The sequence below is a fragment of the Danio aesculapii genome, chromosome 16, assembly GCF_903798145.1.
Source record: "Danio aesculapii chromosome 16, fDanAes4.1, whole genome shotgun sequence".
Lineage (NCBI taxonomy): Eukaryota > Metazoa > Chordata > Actinopteri > Cypriniformes > Danionidae > Danio > Danio aesculapii.
In genome coordinates this window covers 51197669-51222383 of record NC_079450.1, presented here as the reverse complement: position 1 = coordinate 51222383, position 24715 = coordinate 51197669, and the positions used below count along the sequence as shown (strand labels likewise).

The 24715-nt window shown below is 37.2% G+C and overlaps 1 protein-coding gene across 1 annotated transcript in view; it reads left to right on the top strand.

Moving 5' to 3' along the window:
* macf1b (microtubule actin crosslinking factor 1b) overlaps window positions 1–24715 on the top strand; it is a 79820-nt gene that overhangs the window by 9497 nt on the left and 45608 nt on the right. The window contains exons 3-15 of the mRNA XM_056475030.1: window positions 307–363; window positions 3278–3448; window positions 7272–7438; window positions 8790–8949; window positions 9052–9136; window positions 12612–12853; window positions 13692–13811; window positions 14848–14955; window positions 15048–15266; window positions 15721–15924; window positions 19406–19637; window positions 21438–21664; window positions 24481–24603. Coding sequence (XP_056331005.1) covers window positions 307–363; window positions 3278–3448; window positions 7272–7438; window positions 8790–8949; window positions 9052–9136; window positions 12612–12853; window positions 13692–13811; window positions 14848–14955; window positions 15048–15266; window positions 15721–15924; window positions 19406–19637; window positions 21438–21664; window positions 24481–24603 — 2115 coding nt within the window. The remainder of the gene's footprint in view (window positions 1–306; window positions 364–3277; window positions 3449–7271; window positions 7439–8789; window positions 8950–9051; window positions 9137–12611; window positions 12854–13691; window positions 13812–14847; window positions 14956–15047; window positions 15267–15720; window positions 15925–19405; window positions 19638–21437; window positions 21665–24480; window positions 24604–24715) is intronic.

Here is a 24715-nt window from a genome sequence, read left to right as displayed (position 1 = left end):
TGATTTTTTTCTTTGTCTGCTTTAAAAAAAAACTAAACCAACTTAACTTGGTCTTTTCATGGCACTTATGTGTCGCTGCTCTCTGGTGACCTTCAATTGTGTCACTTTGGATAAAGGTATTGCTAAACAGTCAATGTAAAAATTTTCTTTTTCTTCCTAATATTTAGTTTTTACCATCATTTTTCCATTTTCATTGTTTTTTTTTTTGTTTGTTTCTTTAAGTCCATGTACAAAATGAACTGCTTTGTTTACCAGTTGTTTGTTTTCCAGTTAAATAAAACCTTTTGTTTGTATTGTGATCCGCAGCTGCAGAGTGATGGCCAGTCAAGTTCAGACCAGGAATCAAGTCTAGATCTATGGAAGGTACAAATCGTTGGTCTTTTCTTAAAGTCTAGGTAAAGAAAAATTCAGAGAACCGTTTCATTAGAAATGTAAGAATGTATCACTGAAACACGTTACAAAGACACAGTATGTGGCACTGAATTGTGAAGTTAAAGGTACAATATGTGGGATTAAAACCTTTAGTGGCTGAACCATGTATTGCAGTACAAATTCTAAATATTGAGGATTTTTTCATGCAGACCCTTCTCCTCACACTCAACGCACACACAGGTTGTAAGATTAATGACACCAACAGGAGGGTGTCTTACACTGTATGCCAATCAGCTAATGTTTCGGTTTGTACCATTTGAATTATTTGCAAATTAAAAACAACCTCGTGTGAATATGCGTCTCATTTCAGAGGCTGTTGTGTCCTTCTGGAGGTCGCATTTTCGGCTGCGCCCACATACACTTAGACAAACTTCATAATTAATTTAATTAAATATGATGTTTTCCGCCAAGGCATCCCGGGGTGCTGAAATATATTTGGGTAAACTGGTAGTGGGTGGGTTACAAATATCAAAACAAAGACAGATACTCCGACACATTTCCAAAGGAGCAGGCCCAGATTAAGAACTCTGAGGCCCCTGGGCACAATGTCCCTACCTAGCCGCACCCCTATAGTTGAATTAAAAAAATAAGATTAATATAATATGTTTTTAAATAAAATTAATCTATAACGTATTTCCAGCATTTTTAAAATAAATGATGTACAGTACATATATTTCTAGTCTACAAAGATTTAACTTATTTTTAAAGCATTTAAAGCACACTTAAAAAATACTAATACATCTAGTGAAAATGTATGGATTTTAGTATACTTGTTCAAGTTCACTGAGGCAGTACTAAAATATATATTTAAGGGTATTTTTAATGTATAACTTCTACAAACTTGTAATGCATATGATTTGGATATAACACCTCTCCAATCCAGTATGAATCTGAGTCCTCCATAATACACACACTTATTAATGATTCCTACTTGTCTTCCTCGTGATGAGGAGTAGGCAAAATCTGATATGTAGTGGGAGAAAAAAGACGAACGTGTTCATCAGATGTTGGATTTGAACCAAGTTCATGATCGATTGCGTCAAAAGTTGTTGCCATGCGCTTTATGAGCTACGCTACACACGCTGCTGTCTGTTGCACACTTTAGTTATGTTGACCTTGTCAATCAAACGGTGATTGGCGGGAATCGTTTAACTAGCTTATTACAACGAGGTGCGCTATTTGCACACACCCTAAATAAACACTCCAAAATCTGCATTTTTTCCCCCTCGCAGGGGCTCCAAGTGCGCACAGGCCCCTGGGCCTGTGCCCATAATCCCCGTTGGTTAATCCGACCCTGCAAAGGAGAATAACTGAATTAAGCATTGTTTTTCAGATCAACAAGTGTGTTCACTTAGTGATGTTTCTTTAATATCTGCAAACATATTATGATATTTTTATGCTTTAGAAGTGTCAAAAACTCACACACAACACCTTTAAACCATTAAAGGGAACATAGTTTACCTCTTTTTTATGATTTAATATTAATATTATGGTTCTTCTAAGTGTGCCAGTTTAGGTTCAGTTTAAAACACAATTCAGATTTGTTTATTATAATGTGTTAAAAAGTGTCATGTTGGGGGTGTGTCCACAGTTCGCTGATTTATGGGTGTGTTGCTTCACATGAAAATTAGTTTCGGCTTCCCGCCAACGTAACAAGGGGGCGGGGCCATGAGCTCACCCGCTCTGTGTTTGCAACAGAGTCTGACAGGCAGACGGAGAAAGAGAGAGAGGATCACCATTCAGTCATACATGTAACACTCTGACACAGACCAAGCAGAGAGTACTAAATGATTTGTGTCTTTGTTCAGTTTTACAGCCAACTGTGTGCTAGTTTCGAGTGCCGAGCTTGTACACAGAAACTAATAACCACGCACACTGAATTAACTTTGACTGAGGCACCGGATGCGCCGCTCGAAGCTGCGACACGGCACACCAGACACTCTCTGTGGCGCACCAGAAGCATGAAGTGTCCCGAATCGTCGCGCCACGCATTTTTTATTTCTAAACATAGGTTTCTGCAGCGGTCCGCGGCGCCCAGCCGTCGACTTGTGTGTACCCTAATAGAAACCTATGTTTAGAATTCTAAAACGCATGCTAGTTAAGATCACAGGGAGCTTCTGGGATCGCGAGAAATGCAAACGACTGAAGTATAAGGTAGACTCAATGAGAAGTACACATGTTTGCAAACCTACCTAAAGATACAACCAATAATTCCGATTAGAGCGATAATGTGGAGAATATTGATCTTGTGTTGAGCTCAATGAGCCTTGCATCTAAAAATAGAGCTAGCGTGTTCCTTTAGTGATATTGCTTCGACTCAAGCTGAAAATGGCGGACGTGAATTAACAAACTGAGGATATGATGACGCGCCTGTCAATCAATATTGGTGGGCGGGGGGACCGCTCTTCTACGTCAAGTAGCGGTCGGTTTGAAAACCGCTCCAATTGGTCCACCGTTTTTTATGTTGTTAAATTGAAAAAAAAGCACTGGGTGTGCTTATATCACCCCAATATGTCGGTCTATACACCATACACGCACATATGTCTGTCCAAACAGCTTGAAAAGTAGATTTTTTACCATAGGTGCCCTTTAAACAAATTTTCACTATTTCTGGGTTCAAAATTTTCTGGGCGGAGCTAAATCGTTATTATATTTATTTTAACTACTTGCCATTTTTTTGTCATTCAAATTTAGCTGTGTGGTTAATGACACATTTTTCCATGTGTGACAAACTCAGAACAAATAATTTAATATCATTTTACCTGGACTTTAAGTGTTTTTTTTTCTTTATTAGAAAGGTGTTTTTGTTGAATATTTTTGGCATATTATCTGGTCTTATCATAAGGATGGAAGAAGCGCTTTGGCTTTGAAAGATTCATTCAAGGATCCGAAGGCATTCCAGGAAAATCTGGAAACGCTGATGACTTGGGTCTGTGAGATCGAGGAGCTGACAGCCAATCAAAAACCACCATCTTCAGAGTTCAAGGTGGTGAAAGCACAGCTACAAGAGCAGAAGGTACGTTTATAAAACGTAACAAAAAATATTGTCAATTAATACCTCATAAGTCGGGTTTCTATCTTAATATGAAGCAAATCTTTTAAAAGTGCCAATTAGGTGCGTTTACATTAAGTTGTTAGAGTGGCTGACTGTAGTATTGGTAACCTAGCAACCAACAGTAAACAAGGCAAGCATAATAGAGTCATCTGTGTGTAATATTCGCTAGAAAATACAGCAAATGTGTTTCCATCTTTCGTTATTTACATTAACCTAAAGCAGGGATGTCCAAACTCGGCCCTGGAGGGCCAGTGTCCTGGAAATTTTAGCTCCAACCCTAATCAAACACACCTGAACCAGCTAATCAAGCTCTCACTAGATATACTAGAAACTTCCAGGCAGGTGTGTTGAAGTAGGTTGGAGCTAAACTCAGCAGGACGCCGGCCCTCCAGGACCGAGTTTGGACACCCCTGACCTAAAGTGTTTTTTTATGCAAATTAAGGGATTTTTATTTAAAAATTTGCATTTCCATCACTCGTTTCTCATGCGAAAATTAGCACAGGGTGATGGAAACCCAGCTATGGATAAACTTTTTTTTAATAGGTAAGTAAGTATACTTGGTAGGCTCAAGGGAAGGGAGGAATAAAACAAGTAATTCAACTTGCAGTATGAAATAGCATTCTCCTTCAGCTTAGGTGAAATATGCCTGAATGTCCACAATGCTCTTCTGACACATGATACAAGCACTCGCCCCCAGTCCCACAAGGAGAAAACAAGTTTCGTTATGAAGGGTGTGGGTTCTCAGAAGTAGAAATATCATTGTAAACATGTGTGCTTGCCTCCTGATGCAAGTGGTAGAAAGGCAATTCTGTAAATTTCTTCAAATATTTGGTAGTCAACACTTATGAAAGCTTATAAGCTTGTAATAGTACGTAATAATCTAATATAACAGTAATTTACAGATAGGAAGGCAGTTCTGTAATAGTCAACACTTATGAAAGCTTATAAGCATGTAATAGTAGGCAATAATGTGTAATAATGTAATGTAACAGTGATTTACATTGTTAGGAAGGCAGTTCTGTAAATTTCTTCAAATATTTGGTAGTCAACACTTATGAAAGCTTATAAGCATGTAATAGTAGGCAATAATGTGTAATAATGTAATGTAACAGTGATTTACATTGTTAGGAAGGCAGTTCTGTAAATTTCTTCAAATATTTGGTAGTCAACACTTATGAAAGCTTATAAGCGTGTAATAGTAGGCAATAATGTGTAATAATGTAATGGAACAGTGATTTACATTGTTAGGAAGGCAGCTCTGTAAATTTCTTCAAATATTTGCTAGTCAACACTTACGAAAGCTTATAAGCGTGTAATAGTAGACAATAATGTATAGTGTAATATAATAGCGATTTACATTGATAGGAAGGCAGTTCTGTAAATTTCTTCAAATATTTGCTAGTCAACACTTACGAAAGCTTATAAGCTTGTAATAGTAGGCAATAATGTGTAGTAATGTAATATAACAGCGATTTACATTGTTAGGAAGGCAGCTCTGTAAATTTCTTCAAATATTTGCTAGTCAACACTTACGAAAGCTTATAAGCTTGTAATAGTAGGTAATAATGTGTAATAATATAATGTGACAGCGATTTACATCGTTAGGAAGGCAGCTCTGTAAATTTCTTCAAATATTTGCTAGTCAACACTTATGAAAGCTTATAAGCTTGTAATAGTAGGTAATAATGTCTAATAGTGTAATGTAAAAGTGATTTACGTTGTTAGAAAGTTTCTAATGTGTAATAATGTAATGTATAGTGGCCCTGTCTAAAACAACATTTGCCCAGAATTTGCCAAAGAGTGCATAGGTTATGACCACGTAAAAGTGTGAATTCACCCAAAAATGAAACTTATCACATTTACTCTTCAGCTTTCTAAGCAACACATGCTCATTGTGAAAACGCACCCCCAAATACATTTCTGAAGAGCGCAAATTATGTAGCCAGAGGTATGTATGGGTGCATTTCGTCTTTAAAACGAATGCTGCGGTGCGGTATGGTGCAGCAGACTGCTACCAGCTGACTGTGTGGACGGCTTTTCCACTGTTACCAGTTTGTCCAGTAGCTCGCCATGTACGTTGGCGGATTTGAGACACAGAGAGAAGTTGACCCTCTGTGAAAGCAGAAAGAATTAAGCAGGTAAAGGAGGTACCTGAAAGCAGGTAAAACAAAAACAAAAGAAAAAAATAAAATAAACGAGTAAATAACAAGGTGAGAACGTGGTAAGATCTAAAAACATGGTAAAAATTAGGCGAGGGATTTTCTTTTTCTGGATTGCTTTTGAAAACACTGTCAGTTGGGTTTAGGGAAGGAGGAGGGTGGGAGATTGGTCGGTCAGTCAGTCAGTCAGTCAGTCAGTAGGTCGACAGTGGCCTCTGGTGGATTTACGCAAGAAGAACAGGCACGAATGGCACTTGCAAGACAAATTTGAGATCTGAAAAAGCGTACAAAGCGGCCTCTGGTGGATTCGCGATAACAAAAACTGCAAAAAAAAAACGTACCTCCTGGGATGTATTTCGCGATCTCCAGAAATGTATAAAAGGGTACATATCAATAATAAGCCTGGGTTGTTTCTATATGTATATATGACTTTCTTCTTTCAATCAAATCCAATCAAAATTATATTAAAGGCTTTTCAACTCTACAATGGAGACAGTCGGCTGATCTTTATCAGCAGTCCAAAAGAAGTTCAACATAAGGCAAATTCCCCCATGCAACTTTGGGGGTGAATAAAGGTCTCCTGTAGCCAATCCAAACATATTTGAAAGGAAAATATCCATATTTAATACTTTATTTAACAGTTTGTGTAACTTCTAGAGAGCGTTGTCCGTCATTGTCTTCTTCTTTTGAGGTGCATTTTTTGTGCATCCGCAGGAGTGTGTTTTTTGATCTTCACTGCCTGATTGATATGTGATATAAAGTGGGTCTCAGACCAGACAAGAAGCCCTGCTTTAAATTCCCTTTTCTCCATTATATCTTTAAAATATGGAAATTTATTTTACCCCAGTATATTCATTGAAGTTTCTGCGCTAGCTTGCTGCTACTGATGGCACTAGTGTTTATATGGTCTTCTTGTTTTACGCTTGAACAACTAAATGAATGACTTAGTTTGTTTAACTGATCGTATATTAATTACATTACAACATCAATGCTGTAAAAGGAACTTTATAAAATTGAAAAAATGAAAAACACTAGCTGTGCAAATAGCCCATTGCTCATGCACTTTACACTAGAGAAAAACTCCAATCCACCTGGTGGTGCTAATGCACCAATAAAAGTACCTCAAATGAAATAGAAGTAGATGATGGCCTTTACTCACCAGAAGTTACACAAAAGGTCTTAATTCTTTTTTTAAATATGGACGTTTTTCTCACAAAATGTATAGATAGGAGACCTTTATTCACACTAAGAGCCAAACAAGGAACTTTTTATTATGGATGAATGCTCTTTATTGGATTTCTTTTGGACTAAAAATCAACCCACAGTTGCCATTTTAGAGCTGGAAAAGCCCAAGATCATTTGTAAAATAACTTTGATTGGATTTGAGTGAATGAAGAAAGTTATATCCACATATAGAATGCTTTGAAGGTGAGTAAATCACAGGATAATTTGGATTTTTGAGTTAACGTAACCTTTAAACCTTTAAAAAAATAACTTCATATTCAGGATGCTTCTGGTCTGTATTAGTGAACTTGGTATAAATCGGGTTAAATAAGGAAACCTTCTACAACATGCAGAGTCTTTGAACTTGCAGGAAGTAAAATAAAATGTTTCTTGTCCTGCAGCTTTTACAGCGTCTGCTTGAGGACAGGAGAGCCAGTATGGAGAGGATGATACAGGAGGGTCCACAACTGGCAGAAGAGCTTCAGGGAAATGACAGTGAAAAGACCAAAGTGCAGCTCGCACAGCTTAAACTCAAGTGGCAGTCTCTGCTTCAGGGTGCCACCAGCAGGTCAGTCTCACCCACACTGCAGCTTATTCCAGCCCAGGACCACCCACTTACAGTTGAAGTCAAAATTATTAGCCCTTCTGTGATTTTCTTTTTTAAATATTTCCCAAATGATGTTTGGAATTTTTCACAGTATTTCCTGTAATATTTTTTCTTCTGGAGAAAGTCTTATTTGTTTTATTTTGGCTAGAATAAAAGCAGTTTTACATATTTTTAAAGCCATTTTAAGGTTTAACTTGCCTAGTTAACTTAATTAACCTAGTTAAGCCTTTAAATTACACTTTAAGTACTAGTATTACTAGTATCTTGACAAATATCTAGTTAAACATTATGTACTGTCATCATGGCAAAGATAAAAGAAATCCGTTTTAGAAATCAGTTATTAAAACTATTATTTTTGCAAATGTGTTGAAAAAAATCTTTCTGTTATGAAACAAAAAATGGAGAAAAAATGATAATAATTCAGGAGGGCTAATAATTCTGACTTCAACTGTAGATTATGCTGTTATACACACTAGAAAGTATTTTTTACATCTTGTAATGAATGAAGAAACAGCCAGGTAACATCATTCAAGACCTCTCTCACCCAGACCATGAACTGCTCACATAAAAACTTTTCCACTCACACTGTGTCTTAACTACACACCAAGATTCTAGCAACAAGCAGTTTTGTTATTTGCACCAAACACAATGTGATACATCAGAAACATTTAAATAGCAGCCATTCATTTACTTATCAGCCACTGCATTCCCAACAATTATACCTGTTTACCATTATTAAAAAAACATAAGCTGAGTGACTGATGTTATCACAGTTCTGACTTTCATTTTCAAACGGTTTGCTAGTTAGTTTATTTTCAAAATCTAAGGTGAAGTATCTGCTGCTGCTTTCTGTAGTATGGCAATAAATGTCACGTAAAATGGTGCTCAAACTCACATTGGCAGCATTTAACACTGAATAAAGCACATAATCAGTACCTGAGGTGATCGTTATTATTAGTTAATGCTGTTGTTTTGCCACGACATTGTGGAAATAGAAACAAACTATATATATATATATATATATATATATATATATATATATATATATATATATATATATATATATATATATATATATATATATATATATATATATATATATATATAATGTTAAGTTATAAGTCATTAATTACTAGTGTTTTTGTTGTTAACTAATGCTTAATTGGAAACAATTGAACCATTAATTAATCCTGTACTAATGAATTATTTTGGACCCTTAACATAAAGTCTTACCATTGTTTTTTTACATATAATGCTGGTATAACACTTCCATGTATGGTAAACAATAGCTGAATGTGAGTTGTTTTGACAGACACAGGATTCTGGAGGTTATTCTGCCAATGGCTCAGCTATTCCAGGAGAGGACAGACCGACTTCAGCAATGGCTCATATCTGTGGATCAGGATTTAGCTGAGCTCCGTTCTGCAGAGAGAGCCATGCTTCATCTGCAAGAGGCCACTGGACAAGCCAAGGTTTGCTAAATGTAGAAAAAAGAAATAGCTTTTCACATAATTAAAGCTACATATAACCAGATATGAGTATGTAAAGTAATAAGATTCCTAACCACCTTTTAGGCAGTCATGGAAGAAATAAAAGCAAAGAGTGCTGACCTGGGCAAACTCCAACAGTGTGCTCACGACCTTATGGAAAAGATTTCAGGTGGTGTTGCTTCCCATTTCTACTCTGTAAAAAGCGATTAGTTACTTTAAAAAAGTGAGTAAACCCAGTGTACCTTGGAGATGTTAAGCTAACATTTTGTTATAATTATAACACATAGTTGATTTATTTAATATTCTAAGGCAATGAGTTTGCTCACCTTGAATTAAACTCAATTAACCACTTTGAAAACAAGATGTTTACTCACTTTTTAAAAGTAGTCAACTAATCGCTTTAAAAGCAAGATTCTTACTAACTTTTTTAAGTAAAGTCAACTAATCGCTTTAAAAGCAAGATTCTTACTCACTTTTTTAAGTAAAGTCAACTAATCGCTTTAAAAGCAAGAGGCTTACTCAATTTTTTAAGTAAAGTCAACTAATCGCTTTAAAAGCAAGAGGCTTACTCAATTTTTTAAAGGGGTCAACTAATCGCTTTAAAAGCAACAGGTTTACTCACTTTTTTAAGTAAAGTCAACTAATCGCTTTAAAAGCAAGAGGCTTACTCACTTTTTTTTAACATGAAGTCAACTAATCGCTTTAAAAACAAGAGGCTTACTCAATTTTTTAAGTAAAGTCAACTAATCGCTTTAAAAGCAAGAGACTTACTCACTTTTTTAAGTAAAGTCAACTAATCGCTTTAAAAGCAAAAGGCTTACTCACTTTTTTAAGTAAAGTCAACTAATCGCTTTAAAAGCAAGAGGCTTATTCAATTTTTTTAACATGAAGTCAACTAATCGCTTTAAAAACAAGAGGCTCACTCAATTTTTTAACATGAAGTTAACTAATCGCTTTAAAAGCAAAAGGCTTACTCACTTTTTTAAGTAAAGTCAACTAATCGCTTTAAAAGCAAGAGGCTTACTCAATTTTTTAAAGGGGTCAACTAATCGCTTTAAAAACAAGAGGCTTACTCAATTTTTTAAGTAAAGTCAACTAATCGCTTTAAAAGCAAGAGGCTTACTCACTTTTTTAAGTAAAGTCAACTAATCGCTTTAAAAGCAAGAGGCTTACTCACTTTTTTAAGTAAAGTCAACTAATCGCTTTAAAAGCAAGAGGCTTACTCACTTTTTTAAGTAAAGTCAACTCATCGCTTTAAAAGCAAGAGGCTTACTCACTTTAAGTAAAGTCAGCTAATCGCTTTAAAAGCAAGAGGCTTACTCAATTTTTTAAAGGGGTCAACTAATCGCTTTAAAAACAAGAGGCTTACTCAATTTTTTAAGTAAAGTCAACTAATCGCTTTAAAAGCAAGAGGCTTACTCACTTTTTTAAGTAAAGTCAACTAATCGCTTTAAAAGCAAGAGGCTTACTCACTTTTTTAAGTAAAGTCAACTAATCGCTTTAAAAGCAAGAGGCTTACTCAATTTTTTTAACATGAAGTCAACTAATCGCTTTAAAAGCAAGAGGCTCACTCAATTTTTTAACATGAAGTTAACTAATCGCTTTAAAAGCAAGAGGCTTACTCAATTTTTTTTACGTGGTCAACTAATCGCTTTAAAAGCAAGAGGCTTACTCACTTTTAACTTAAAGTCAACTAATCGCTTTAAAAGCATGAGGCTCACTCAATTTTTTTACGTGGTCAACTAATCGCTTTAAAAGCAAGAGGCTTACTCAATTTTTTTAACATGAAGTCAACTAATCGCTTTAAAAGCAAGAGGCTTACTCACTTTTTTAAGTAAAGCCAACTAATAGCTTTAAAAGCAAGAGGCTTACTCAATTTTTTTTACGTGGTCAACTAATCGCTTTAAAAGCAAGAGGCTTACTCACTTTTAACTTAAAGTCAACTAATCGCTTTAAAAGCAAGAGGCTTACTCAATTTTTTTAACTTAAAGTCAACTAATCGCTTTAAAAGCAAGAGGCTTACTCAATTTTTTTAACATGAAGTCAACTAATCGCTTTAAAAGCAAGAGGCTTACTCAATTTTTTAAGTAAAGTCAACTAATCGCTTTAAAAGCAAGAGGCTTACTCAATTTTTTAAAGGGGTCAACTAATCGCTTTAAAAACAAGAGGCTTACTCAATTTTTTAAGTAAAGTCAACTAATCGCTTTAAAAGCAAGAGGCTTACTCACTTTTTTAAGTAAAGTCAACTAATCGCTTTAAAAGCAAGAGGCTTACTCACTTTTTTAAGTAAAGTCAACTAATCGCTTTAAAAGCAAGAGGCTTACTCAATTTTTTTAACATGAAGTCAACTAATCGCTTTAAAAGCAAGAGGCTTACTCACTTTTTAAGTAAAGTCAACTAATCGCTTTAAAAGCAAGAGGCTTACTCACTTTTTTAAGTAAAGTCAACTAATCGCTTTAAAAGCATGAGGCTTACTCAATTTTTTGAATAAAGTCAACTAATCGCTTTAAAAGCAAGAGGCTTACTTACTTTTTTAAGTAAAGTCAACTCATCGCTTTAAAAGCAAGAGGCTTACTCACTTTTTTAAGTAAAGTCAACTAATCGCTTTAAAAGCAAGAGGCTTACTCAATTTTTTTAACATGAAGTCAACTAATCGCTTTAAAAGCAAGAGGCTTACTCAATTTTTTTTACGTGGTCAACTAATCACTTTAAAAGCAAGAGGCTTACTCACTTTTAACTTAAAGTCAACTAATTGCTTTAAAAGCAACAGGTTTACTCACCTTTTAAGTAAAGTCAACTAATCGCTTTAAAAGCAAGAGGCTTACTCACTTTTTTAAGTAAAGTCAACCAATCACTTTAAAAGCAAGAGGCTTACTCAATTTTTTAACATGAAGTCAACTAATCGCTTTAAAAGCATGAGGCTCACTCAATTTTTTTACGTGGTCAACTAATCGCTTTAAAAGCAAGAGGCTTACTCACTTTTTTAAAGTAAAGTCAACTAATCTCTTTAAAAGCAACAGGTTTACTCACCTTTTAAGTAAAGTCAACTAATCACTTTAAAGGCAAGAGGCTTACTCAATTTTTTTAATTGGTCAACTAATCGCTTCTAAAGCAAGAGGCTTACTCAATTTTTTAACATGAAGTCAGCTAATCACTTTAAAATCAAGAGGCTTACTCAATTTTTTTACGTGGTCAACTAATCGCTTTTAAAGCAAGAGGCTTACTCACTTTTAACTTAAAGTCAACTAATCGCTTTAAAAGCAACAGGTTTACTCACTTTTTTAAAGTAAAGTCAACTAATCACTTTAAAAGCAGCAGGTTTACTCACCTTTTAAGTAAAGTCAACTAATCACTTTAAAGGCAAGAGGTTTACTCACCTTTTTAAGTAAAGCCAACTAATTGCTTTAAACGCAGTGTGTTTACTTACTGTTTTAATTAAAGTCCACTAATCGCTTTAAAAGCAAGAGGTTTACTCATTTTTTTACATGAAGTCAACTAATCACTTTAGAAGCAACAGGTTTGCTCATTAAAAAAAAAAAAGTTAACTAATTACTTATAACAGTATACTTAATAAACTAAATGTGTGCAATATCCAACAGAGACCATTTAAATTATGTTTTGATCTTTCAAATGCTACTTTAAAGAGGAGGAAACCCAACTGGTGCAGGAGCGGGTGGACAGTCTGCGTATCCGCTACTCTGTGATGAGTCTGGGCAGTGCTGATGTCCTGCAGAGGTTAGAGCAGGCTCTAGAGGCGTCCAGTCGATGCACCTCCAGTCAGGAAGACCTGCATCTGTGGCTGGGGCGTATCGAGAGAGAGCTGCTGGTTCCTGCGGCCCAGAGTCAGACAGGGGACGCAGTATTGTGTTCCTCTGAGAGGCAAAAGGTATGAGGAGAATTGATTATAATTGTCTTTTATTTGGCCATGCCACATAGGAAAAAAACGAAAATAAGTGGCCAAAAACCTTTTTAACATACTTTTTACTGCAGTTTGGAAGTAAAGTGAACACTAGGGGCAGTATGACGACAAAAGCTTTTGTTCCTTTTCACACTAATGATGTTTATTGACGAATAAAGGATAATTTTCATGCAGTTATTTTGCAGAACGTCAAATAAATACAGCAAAACAATTTAACGCTGCCTATTATTTGTAATGAATATGTTTGCGTCTCCTATCTATCTGCATTTGGGCGCTTTTCTGGAGTGGTCAGTTTGCTTGTAGCTCACTTTGTATGGTGTTGTGCTTGTGCTGCAAAGCCAACGGGTTCAAGTCCGGGTAAGGAAGCTTCCACAAAAGAGATAAAATCATTGTAAAATTAAGGTAAAACTGTGGTGGTCTCTTCTGTCTGCTTTTGAAAACACTATTGGTTGGGTTTAGGGAAGGATTTAGCTCAGTCGTTCGCTAGCTGATTTGAACGACAAGCTCTGCCTTCTCCTGGACATGTACAAGAAGGACGAGTATCTGAAATGTACAACAAAAAGACATCTTTCAGGTTCACAAAAATGTAAACAGCACCCTCTGGTGGATTTGTGATCTAAAACGTGCAACGAAATGTACCTGGAGCAATGTATTTCAGGTTTTGCAAAAAAAATTGGACTGAGGGATATATTTTAAGTGAGCAAAGAATCTAAATTTAGGATGCTTGAAGTGCATTGTATGTCACCTAAATCTAAAGCAGCTGGTAAGTGTGTGCTCGCTAGTCAACCTGTTTGTCTTTAATCAGTTGGACCAGGCTGTTGAGAAAGAGTTGGCCTGGTTTAAAGAAACCTCACTGGCACTGGAAGAGCTCAGGACCATTAATCTTCACCCAGACGTCATTGTATCCCAGCTCAATAAGCAGAAAGTGAGTTTTTGCATCTCTATATACTAATGAAGATAAAATTACTAGCCGTTCATTCATTCATTTTCTTTTTGGCTTAGTCCCTTTATTAATCTGGGGTCGCCACAGCGGAATGAACTGCCAACTTATGTTTTACGCAGCGGATGCCCTTCCAGCTTCAACCTATCATTGGGAAACATCCATACACACTCATTCACACACATACACTATGGATAATTTAGCTTAGCTTAGCCTGTACTGTATGTCTTTGGTCTGTGGGAGAAACCGGAGCACGTGGAAGAAACCCACGCAAACACAGGGAGAACATGCAAACTCTACACAGAAATGCCAACTGACCTAGCCGAGGCTCGAACCAGTGATCTTCCAGGTCTGGCTGGAATAAAATTATTTTACGGTCAATATTATTAACCCTCTTAAGAGATATTGGGCTCTATTTTAACGATCTAGGCGCAAAAGTCTGAGGCGCAGGGCGCAAAAGCATTAAGGGCATATACGAATTCACTTTTGCTATTTTAAGGATGGAAAAATACGGTGTGCGCACATGGTCTAAAAATTAGTTATGAAATCTATTATCTTCCCTCCAGTAACCTCCATAATATTTTGATCATCAACTATATATTAAAAATATTGTACAAATATTTTTCCAGGGCGACACAGCAAAAACCGTCGCCTCACAGCAAAAAGGTTGCGTCAATGTTTGAGTCCCGGCTAGGCCTGTTGGCGTTTCTGTGTGGAGTTTGCATGTTCTCCCCGTGTTGGCGTGGGTTTCCTCCGGGTGCTCCGGTTTCCCCCACAGTGCAAAGACATGTGCTATAAATTAAATAAACTTAATTGGCTGTAGTGTATGTGTGTAAATGAGTGTGTATGGATGTTTTCCAGTACTGGGTTGCAGCTGGAAGGGCATCCGCTGTGTAAAACATATGCTGGATAAGTTGGCGGTTCATTCCGCTGTGGTAACCCGTGATGAATAAAGGGACTAAGCCGAAAAGAAAATAAATGAATGTTTTCCAACTCTTTGATACGACGTCTTGTTCTGCAGAATCTTGCTGTGGAGATTTTGCAGCACAAGTTCAACATCGAGAAAATGGCCAAGATCTTGGAACTCCTGCAGACGTACACCGAGGATGAGGAGACATTGAGACTCCAGGTAACACACATTCATTCTTTACTCATTTCTTAAATAAATCAATGCACAAAAGTTCTATTTATTGTCAATGACTTTCTATTTCTTCTCCAAAGTCTTCGCTGGACACTTTACAGGAGCAGTGTCAGGTCACTACTGCCACCAATGCCCACGTGGTCCTTCAGCTGGAGCATGCTCAGTCCCTCCTGTCTCAGTTCTCCGAGGGCTACGCTGAGGTGTTACCATGGTTACAGGAAACTAAAGCCCTTGTTGGTCAGTTTACTCTGAATACCATCAGCTATGAGGCCTTTCGAGAACAACAGGACCTTTTACAGGTACTAAACGACCAGCCTCTTCAGATTACAGTACAAGTTTATGCTCACATTTCTTACAAGTAGAAGTTATTTCAGCGAATGTATACACATTATGTAGATCTTTTAGAGCTGGGCAATGAATAATCATGATTAATTGCAATCCTAAATACAGTTGTTTTTTTTTTCGCATAATGTGTGTGTGTATATACATATATATCTCAAATGTGAATAATATATATATGTATATAATATATATGTATATAATACAAATTATGATCACACTTTAAGGTACAATTTTCGTTGTTTAATGGAAGAAAGAAACTCATAAAGGTTTGAAACGAGTCAATGATGACAGAATTTTCATTTTTGGGTGAACTCAAAATGTACTCTTTGACTGGAAATGCAACTTTGTAATGCAGACTTTACGTTTTCAGGGAAAACAATACAAACATGCTTCTTCATTCCTTTCAAACAGGGCGCCAGGGAGTCCATAGCAGAGCATAAGCCTCTGATAGCCCGGCTGATCATGCTGGCGCAGCGTTTATCAGACCTAAATGCGGTTCAGGGACAGGAGTTCTGCCTGAAAGCCCGAGACACTGAAGAGCAGCACCTGGCCATCAGAGAGCGGGTTCGAGAAGCAGCTGCAGTGCTGGAGGAGTCTCTACCGCGCTACACACAGGTAATACAGGGAGCTTGATGCTAAATCATTCCTGGTGCATACTGGAGAATTCAGCTAATCGGCTTCAGAGGGTAGTTTTTATGTGGTTTTTAATGTTTTTATTTGTGTTTTCGAACTACAATGCAAAAAAATGCTTACTTATTTAGAGTTTTTGGCTTTCCGCAAAGCAGCATTGTCCAGAGAAAATTATAAGATGTCATTCATTCATTCATTCATTCATTCATTCATTCATTCATTCAGAATCAGAATCAGAAAGAGCTTTATTGCCAGGTATGTTCACACATACAAGGAATTTGTTTTGGTGACAGAGCTTCTACAGTGCAACAGGATAACAGAGACAGGGCAAAAAACAGATAATAAATATATTTTAAAAAATAGAAGTAAGTAGTGAGTGCAAATATACAGATTGACAAGTGTATGTACGTGTTTATTACTATATACAACGTTATATGTGCAGCTGTTATGTGCAAATTGGCATGTAAAGTGTGTTGTTAAATAAGTGTATATGTGTATAAAGTGTATAGCAGTAGTGATGTTGGTTTCGCAATTATTATCATCAAATGTTCATGATATGGATTGCCTGAGAAAAGAAACTGTTTCTGTGTCGGGCTGTTCTGGTGCGCAGTGCTCTGTAGCGTCGACCAGAAGGTAAAAGTTCAAAGAGGCAGTGTGCTGGGTGTGAGGGGTCCAGAGTGATTTTGGCAGCCCTCCTGCTCGCTCTGGATAAGTACAGTTCTTGGGGAGTAGGAAGGGTTGTACCAGTGATTCGCTCAGCAGTCCGAACTATTCGACGTAGTCTTTGGAGGTCGTATTTAGTAGCTGAGCTAAACCACACAGTTATTGATGTGCAGATGACTGATTCAATGATGGAGGTGTAGAACTGTTTCAGCAGCTCCTTTGGGAGGTTAAACTTCCTCAGCTGACGAAGAAAGTACAGCCTCTGTTGAGCTTTTTTGACAATGGAGTCAATGTGAGTGTCCCACTTCAGGTCCTGAGAGATGGTGGTGCCCAGGAACCTGAATGACTCCACTGCTGCCACAATGCTGTCCATGATGCTCAGTGGGGGGAGAGCAGGGGGGTTTCTCCTGAAGTCCACTATCATCTCCACTGTCTTGAGCGTGTTGAGCTCCAGGTTGTTGTGGCTACACCAGACAGCCAACTCCTTAACCTCCTGTCTGTAAGCAGACTCGTCACCGTCCTGAATGAGGCCGATAAGTGTGGTGTCGTCTGCAAACTTTAAGAGCTTCACAGAGGAGTCTTTTGAAGTGCAGTCATTGGTGTACAGGGAGAAGAGCAGTGGGGAGATGACACACCCCTGGGGGGCGCCAGTGCTGATTGTGCGGATGCTAGATGAGAATTTTCCCAGCTTCACCAGCTGCTGCCTGTCCGTTAGGAAGCTGTTGATCCACTGACAGACAGAGGTGGGCACAGAGAGCTGAGTTAATTTGGGCAGGAGAAGTTTTGGGATGATAGTGTTAAACGCCGAGCTGAAGTCAACAAACAAGATCCTCACATAGGTCCCTGGTCTGTCTAGGTGTTGCAGAGCATAATGCAGTCAAAATTCATTCATTTTCCTTCAGTTTAGTTCTTTATTTATCAGGGGTCCTCACAGCAGAATGAACCGACATGATAAGAAGTCAAATTATGAATTTAAAAAGAGGCAATTATGGCAATGAAGAAAAAGAACTTTAATGGTAATGAAGTTTTTGATGTTGGATGTGGAACTCACTTTTATTTCTGAAAACTCGATGTGAAACGCACTGCATTATTGTTGATTTTATAAAAGACCCTTTTCATTTTATGATGGTCAGGCGCTATTTCTGCAGAGTTGACTTTTTCGAACTCCAGGCGCACAGAGCGCACCGTCAAAATGCGAAGTGCAGCAGGCGAACACAGGGCACATGATCACATCACAAAACACTGAATGCCAATAGAACACCATTTTAAAATGGTGCCTTTTGCCATAATATGATGCCTTCAATATAAGGCCCCAGGCCTACATGATTATTGCGTACGTGTGATATAAGTTGAATCGCTTTGCAAATTTAGAATAAATTTCAGTACGAAAGTTTTGATAAATCATGATTTATTTGTGAAATTTGTTCGTACACAAAGTTCATGTGACCAAATATCTTTTACTCGTCAAATATCTTTTACTTGTCAAAAATGCTTCTTTATTTAAGACTATTTTGATATTTGGACTAGAAACAAGATAAAAACTAAAAGTTACTAAAACTAAAAGTAAGAAAAAATGTTTTTTGCAGTGTATAAATTGCAAGATCCTAGAATTTATTAAGTCACACATCCGCAAAGGTTAGTACTTCTGATGAAAGTTTAAACCCTGATGTGAATAAATACTATAGCATTTTAGAATACATGTACTAAATAATACGTAGTAAATGTCCTGCATTCGTTGTCGTAACTATTATAGTAAAATTGAAAATACATACTTTATTCTCCAACTGTATTATACTGTATGTGTGATCCCTTTTAAAGTGTTTGGTGTGCCTACAATAAAGAAATAACAAGCACTAATTTTTAGTGGTTCCTCTATTAAAGAAATAGGTGGTTATTGGGGGTCATTTTAGCCTTTATAACCTTTAAAGGCATGTTTTGCTGTATTTAATATTTCAGTTGTAAGGCAATCAGAAACCCAACCATTTGCTCTAAAAGATATTTTACTACATTATAATGCACACTGTTCACATTAGCAACTCTATTTTACAAAAAGAAACTCTTATAAAATATTATCAGTCAATAATATTTATTATGGGCAGCACGTGGCGCAGAGGGTAGCACAATCGCCTCACAGCAAGAAGGTTGCTGGTTCGAGCCCCGGCTGGGTCAGTTGGCATTTCTGTGTGAAGTTTGCATGTTCTCCCCAAGTTGGCGTGGGTTTCCTCCGGGTGCTCTGGTTTCCCCCACAAGTCCATAAACATGCTGTATGGGTGAATTGGGTAAGCTAAATTGTCATTAGTGTATGTGTGTGAATGAGTGTTTATGTGTGTTTCCCAGTGATGGGTTGCAACTGGAAGGGCATCCACTGCAAAAAACATATGCTGGATAAGTTGCCGATTCATTCCGCTGTGGCGACCCCAGATTAATAAAGGGACTAGGCCGAAAAGAATATGAATGAATGAATATTTATTATTTCACTACAATTCTTTCAATAATATGCAAGTTTAAATACTATAAAAGTCTACTAGTTCACTGTGGTAAATTGTAAAGTGTACTACAGTATTTACTACAGTTTATCAGTTCATTACAGTTAACACTATACTGTAGTATGCTGCATAAGATGTAATAAAGTCAAACTGAACTGAAACAACGCATTTGTTGAGATTTTTTTAGGGCAAATTAATTATTTTATGTCCAATCCACTTGAATTTAAGTTAATTTAATCGATTTGGGTGGGGACGACATGAATGAATTGAACCCTGCATGTAAGCTCACTCTGTATGTTTCTCTATGTCCACATCAGCTGAATGAGAGAATGACTGTGATTGGTGAAAGACTGGAGCGTCTGTGCAGCCACCTGCAGGCCTCGTCTGCGCTTCAAGGCCTCACGCCACGCATTCAGGAGCAGCTGCAGGACAACAAACACACACTGACAGAGCTCTCCAAACTGGATCTGGACCTCAGCAGTGCACAAACACAGGCTCAGGAGCTCCTGTCCAGTGCAGGGGCTGTCGGGGGCACTTCCATAGGCACAGGTACTTTGACTCATTCTAGAATTTGCAGGTACATTTGAAGCATTGAAACTGGATTAGTATACAAATAATGTAAAGTTTACAGTAAACTGAATACATTATTGATGTAAAATAACACAACGTGCTTAAATGTGATAGAGAACATTTGATTCTGTTACTAATTGTTGTTTAACTTATTCATTCATTCATTTATTTTCCTTCAGCTTAGTGCCTTATTTATTAGGGGTCACCACAGTGGAATGAACCACCAACTATTCCGGCATAGGGGAGCGCGGGGCACAAAGTAACGCAGGGTTAAATGTAACACAAAGTTTTAAGGTATTTGCTCAGGGTTAACCATGACATGCTTTCTAGGTTTTCACCACAGTGTCAGCAGACGTCTTCCTGCTGAGTATTGAAAAATTTCGGCGAAATTTCATTTACATTTACATTTAGTCATTTAGCAGACGCTTTTATCCAAAGTGACTTACAAATGAGGACAAGGAAGCAATTTACACAACTATAAGAGCAGCAGAGAATAAGTGCTGTAGGCAAGTTTCAGGTGTGTAAAGTCTAAGAAGCAAAGCATTAGTAATGTTTTTGTTTGTTTTTTGAGAGAGAGAGGGCACAGTTAGTGGTATAGCCAGAGAGGCAGTTAAGATTAGGAGGAAAAGTGGAGACTAAACAGTTGAGTTTTTAGTCGTTTCTTGAAGACAGCAAGTGACTCTGCTGTTCTGATGTAGTTAGAGAGTTCATTCCACCAACTGGGCAGATTTAATGCGAGAGTTCGGGAAAGTGATTTCTTCTCTCTTAGGGATGGAACCACGAGGCGACGTTCATTCACAGAACGCAAGTTTCTGGAGGGTACATAAATCTGAGAAACACAGGAGAAACCATTTTTGCAGCATAAAAGTATTTTTTATTATAGTCGATATTTTTTTATTTTAAAAAAATCTGTGAAAGTATGAATGTAAAATCTTATATTGTTGTGATTACCATCTTCTAGGCTAAAAGATGAAACCATTTTGCAAGATGTAAGAGAAACAGTGACTGCTAGCCAGTTTTGAGGAAAACATGACACAGCGGGGTTAGTTGTAACAGGGTGTAACAATTAAGCCACACTGTGCTATGTAGAATAAAAAAGAAATGAGCCAACTACTAAGGAAATATAGCTACTATTTAAAGTAAACTAAATTTAAATTAATTGTGTGGAATCTGCCTTTGTAAGCATGTGTTACAACTAGCCCTCTATCTGTTACAACTTGCCCCGCAGGTGGGTAAATAGTAACATTTTTACTCCTGGCACTTTTGGCAATACTGCACAGAAACCACAGGTCCGGCGATCATAATTCCAGTGCTCATTTGTAGGGGAAGCTCGTGTGTTGTTGGTAAAAAAAATGCTTTGTCTAACCCCATTACTTTGTTCATTATTTGACCAAAACCAAAAAATATTACTTTGTGCCCCGCTCTCCCCTATGTTTTATGCAGCGGAAGCCCTTCCAGCTGCAATGCAGCACTGGGAAACACCCATACACTCTCACATTCACACAAGCCCTCATACACTACGGCCAATTTAATTTATTTAATTCACCTATAGCGCATGTTTTTGGAATGTGGGGGAAACCGGAGCACCCGGAGGAAACCCACGCCAACACAGGGAGAACATGCAAACTCCACACAGAAATGCCAATTGGCCCAGCTGGAACTCAAACCAGTGACGCTCTTGCTGTGGGGTAACAGTGCTAACCACTGTGCCGCCCACCCATTTAATACGCACTATTATTTCCAAACTATGGTCTGTCAGTGATTATCTTCCAATTCCAGCTATTCAGGAGCGAGTCTGCTGTTTGACAAGCCGCTGGGAGGAGGCTCAAAAACAGACTCGGGAGAGGGAGAAGTGGTTGCTCAACCTGCTGGATCTGGCAGTAAGATTCTGGAACGACGTGAGCGACGTCACGGCTGGTCTGAATGATGCTCAACAAGCCGTTCTGGACCTCAACTCCAATCGATCAGATTCAGAAACCATTCGGCAGAGCTTGGAGACCATGCAGGTAGAGAACAAAAGGATGAGAATGTTGTCACTGTTTTACCAAGCTGGTTCAAGTCAGCCATTGATGATTTGGTGCTTTTTTGGGGATTTTGGTTTTTGATGGCTTAAAAAACTCTGGTTAAGTTGACTGACCAGTGTAATCTACAACCCCAAATCAGAAAAAGTTGGGACAGTTCGGACAGTATGCAAATAAAAAAAATTAAGCAATGATTTCTAAATTTACTTTGACTTGTATTTCATTGCAGACAATACAACAGACATTATTTAATGTGTTCCTCATGATTTCTATAATTTAAAAAAAATAAATAAACATGTATTCCAATTTTAGTTACATATTCTCTATTGGAGACAGGTCGGGACTGCAGGCAGGCCTTTTAGAATTAAAAAAACGACTTTCTTTTTTATTTGTGTTTTTCTTATTTGAGGTTGTAATACATCCAGTGTTTTTTTTTTTGTTTTTTTTTTTACATTTTTTTTATTTTATTTAGAAAAGAAACAAGACAAAAGACAGGAGGGAGAAAAATTGAAATTAATTACAAAAAAAAAGAACAAAGTGATGTCATAAGGGTTACAAAATCAAACCATAATATATTTGACATACATTATCACTAATAGTTTACAATGATGTATTTAGACCATTTTTGCACTTTTCATTTCTTTTTTTCATTTTTGACTTGTTGCACTTTTTTGAATCTTAGGTTAAAAGTCGGTCTCTCCATACAGTGTATTTCCTATACAATTCTTATCCATTGAGCCCTTGTTGGAGGATCAGACTGAAACCATTTTCGAGTTATGGCTTTTTTGCTGCTTACCAAAAGGATTTAAATTAAGTTTTTGTCAATAGTTTAAATAATTTCTGGTATTTTCCCAAGGTATAATGTAATAAATGAGTAGTCCAATTCTTCTCCAGTTATCTTTTTTATTTCAGTCTGTTACGTCCCTGATGTTAAACGCCTAGGAGTGGGAGTAACAGTGAAAAGTTTTCAAATGTTGGTTGGGGTGAGTGTGGATCAGTCCCCTGCACACCAAATTCAAGTTAAATAATTTATTAACAAATGTACAATAGTAAATCAAAACTGGGAAGCAAAAATAGACTTCAGGAGGGGGAAAGGCCAAAACAACAAACAAAAGTACCCTCTAGCTATTTAGGGAGTAAAACTGTCTAAACTGACAAAGTAAAATTAAATCAACAACAGAAGTGTACACTAACTCCCTAACTAAACAAAAACAAGAGAAAAAGGGTTTTAGAAATAAAATGGCACCCATCTCCCTACAGCTTCCAAACACAAAGTTAGTTTTCAAGAACAGAGTTCTTGTGGTTTCAATAGCTTTTACAACAGATTTTTAACTTTAACAAGTTAAGCACAACAGCAAAGATAATTTCATTCAGGAGAGAGACCATACTCTGGAAGCAAGCTTCAATGTAGCTTGCAACTGGCAGGCTTTTAAGCTTGAGAGAAACCAAACACAATACATTCAAACACCATAGAATGTAACAAGTCGCTATTTCATATCAGAAGGTCTGTATTTTTAAGCCCAAAAAACGTGAAAATGGTTTGCCATTGAGGTTCACATTGTCTCCAACAAGAGCCCAAACTTTCAACCCCTGTACTCAATGCAGTTTAGGAATTATGAAGAACCTTATCAGATTTTTCCATCCAATTTCCCACCAAGCTCTCGAGTTTGTGGTTTTTGCGTCCATGACACATATCTGTCCAGTCTCCCTCTGTTATTTGTTGGTTTGACTCTTTCTCTTATTTTGTTTTATGTAATTTGATGAATGAGTCTTACTGTTTTGTATGCATTTATATAATTTAGAGACCAGTTTTTTGTTTTCTTCTTTTATGTATGCATCCAAAAATACTGTGATCAAATTTTAATCATCTATACATTTTATTATTTTTTTTATTTAAGTAATTTCTAACCTGCAAGTATCTGCAAAAGTCCTGCTTCTCTGGGCCAAATGTGTCTGATAAGGTCTGATAACTCATGAAATGTCCATTAGAGGTCACGTAATACATCCAGTTCTGATGACTAGCTTGTATTTTAAGGGTTAGTTCACCCAAAAAAGAAAGCTCTGTTTTTAATGACTCACCATCATGTTCTTCTAACACCCTGAGACCTTTGTTCAATTTCAGAACACAAATGAAGACATTTTAGTTGAAACCTGACAGCTCCCTCACCCTCCATAGACAGCAAGGGTTCTGAGATGCTCAAAGTCCTGAAAACAAATCAAAAATAGTGTTAAAACATTCTAATCTGACTTTATTGGTTTAACTTTGATCATACGAAGCTCTAAAAACACTTTTGTGCACCAAAGGTAAACTGTAAAGAGAACTTTGTTCACCTATTTCTTCATCAGGTCCTCAGGTTGTGCATTTACTACAGGCAGTATGACGTATCGCCATTTAAGTCAGCAGCACAACACACAAGCACCATATTTCCCATAGTAAAAGTGCATCCTGATTTGATGCGGAAGACATTTGGCAATGGTGAACAAAGTCATTTTTACTGTTTTTTGGCAGGGTTTTTTAGTGCACAAAAGTGTTCTTGGAGCTTCGTATGATTGCCGTTGAACCACTGAAGTCACATGAAATGTTTTTGGTTCCTTTTCTGGACATTTTGTAACCCTTGCTGTCTGTGGAGGATAAGGGAGCTCTCAGATTCTTTCTACAACAACTTCATTTGTGTCCTGAAGATCAATCAAGTTCTCAGGGGTTTGTAACAACATTAGACTGAGCAATTAATAACAGAATTTCCTTTAAAGATGTTTACTCATTGACATATTTTGCCTTTTCCCCTATTTTATTTCCTCAGACACTCAGGGAGGACATTGATGCTCTGCAAGGTGACCTGGAAACACTGGGAATTCTGGGAATGGAACTTATGTCAGCTTGTGGTGACACTGACAAACCGGAGGTCACCAAGTGTTTGGATGAGGTTTGTATTTGAAGCTACATCACTAAAATAAATGATTCATTGAATTCACATTTTTTAGGTAAGTGGTTGCAAACAATTTATATGGGCTGAATTTAAACAAATTAAGTTGAAC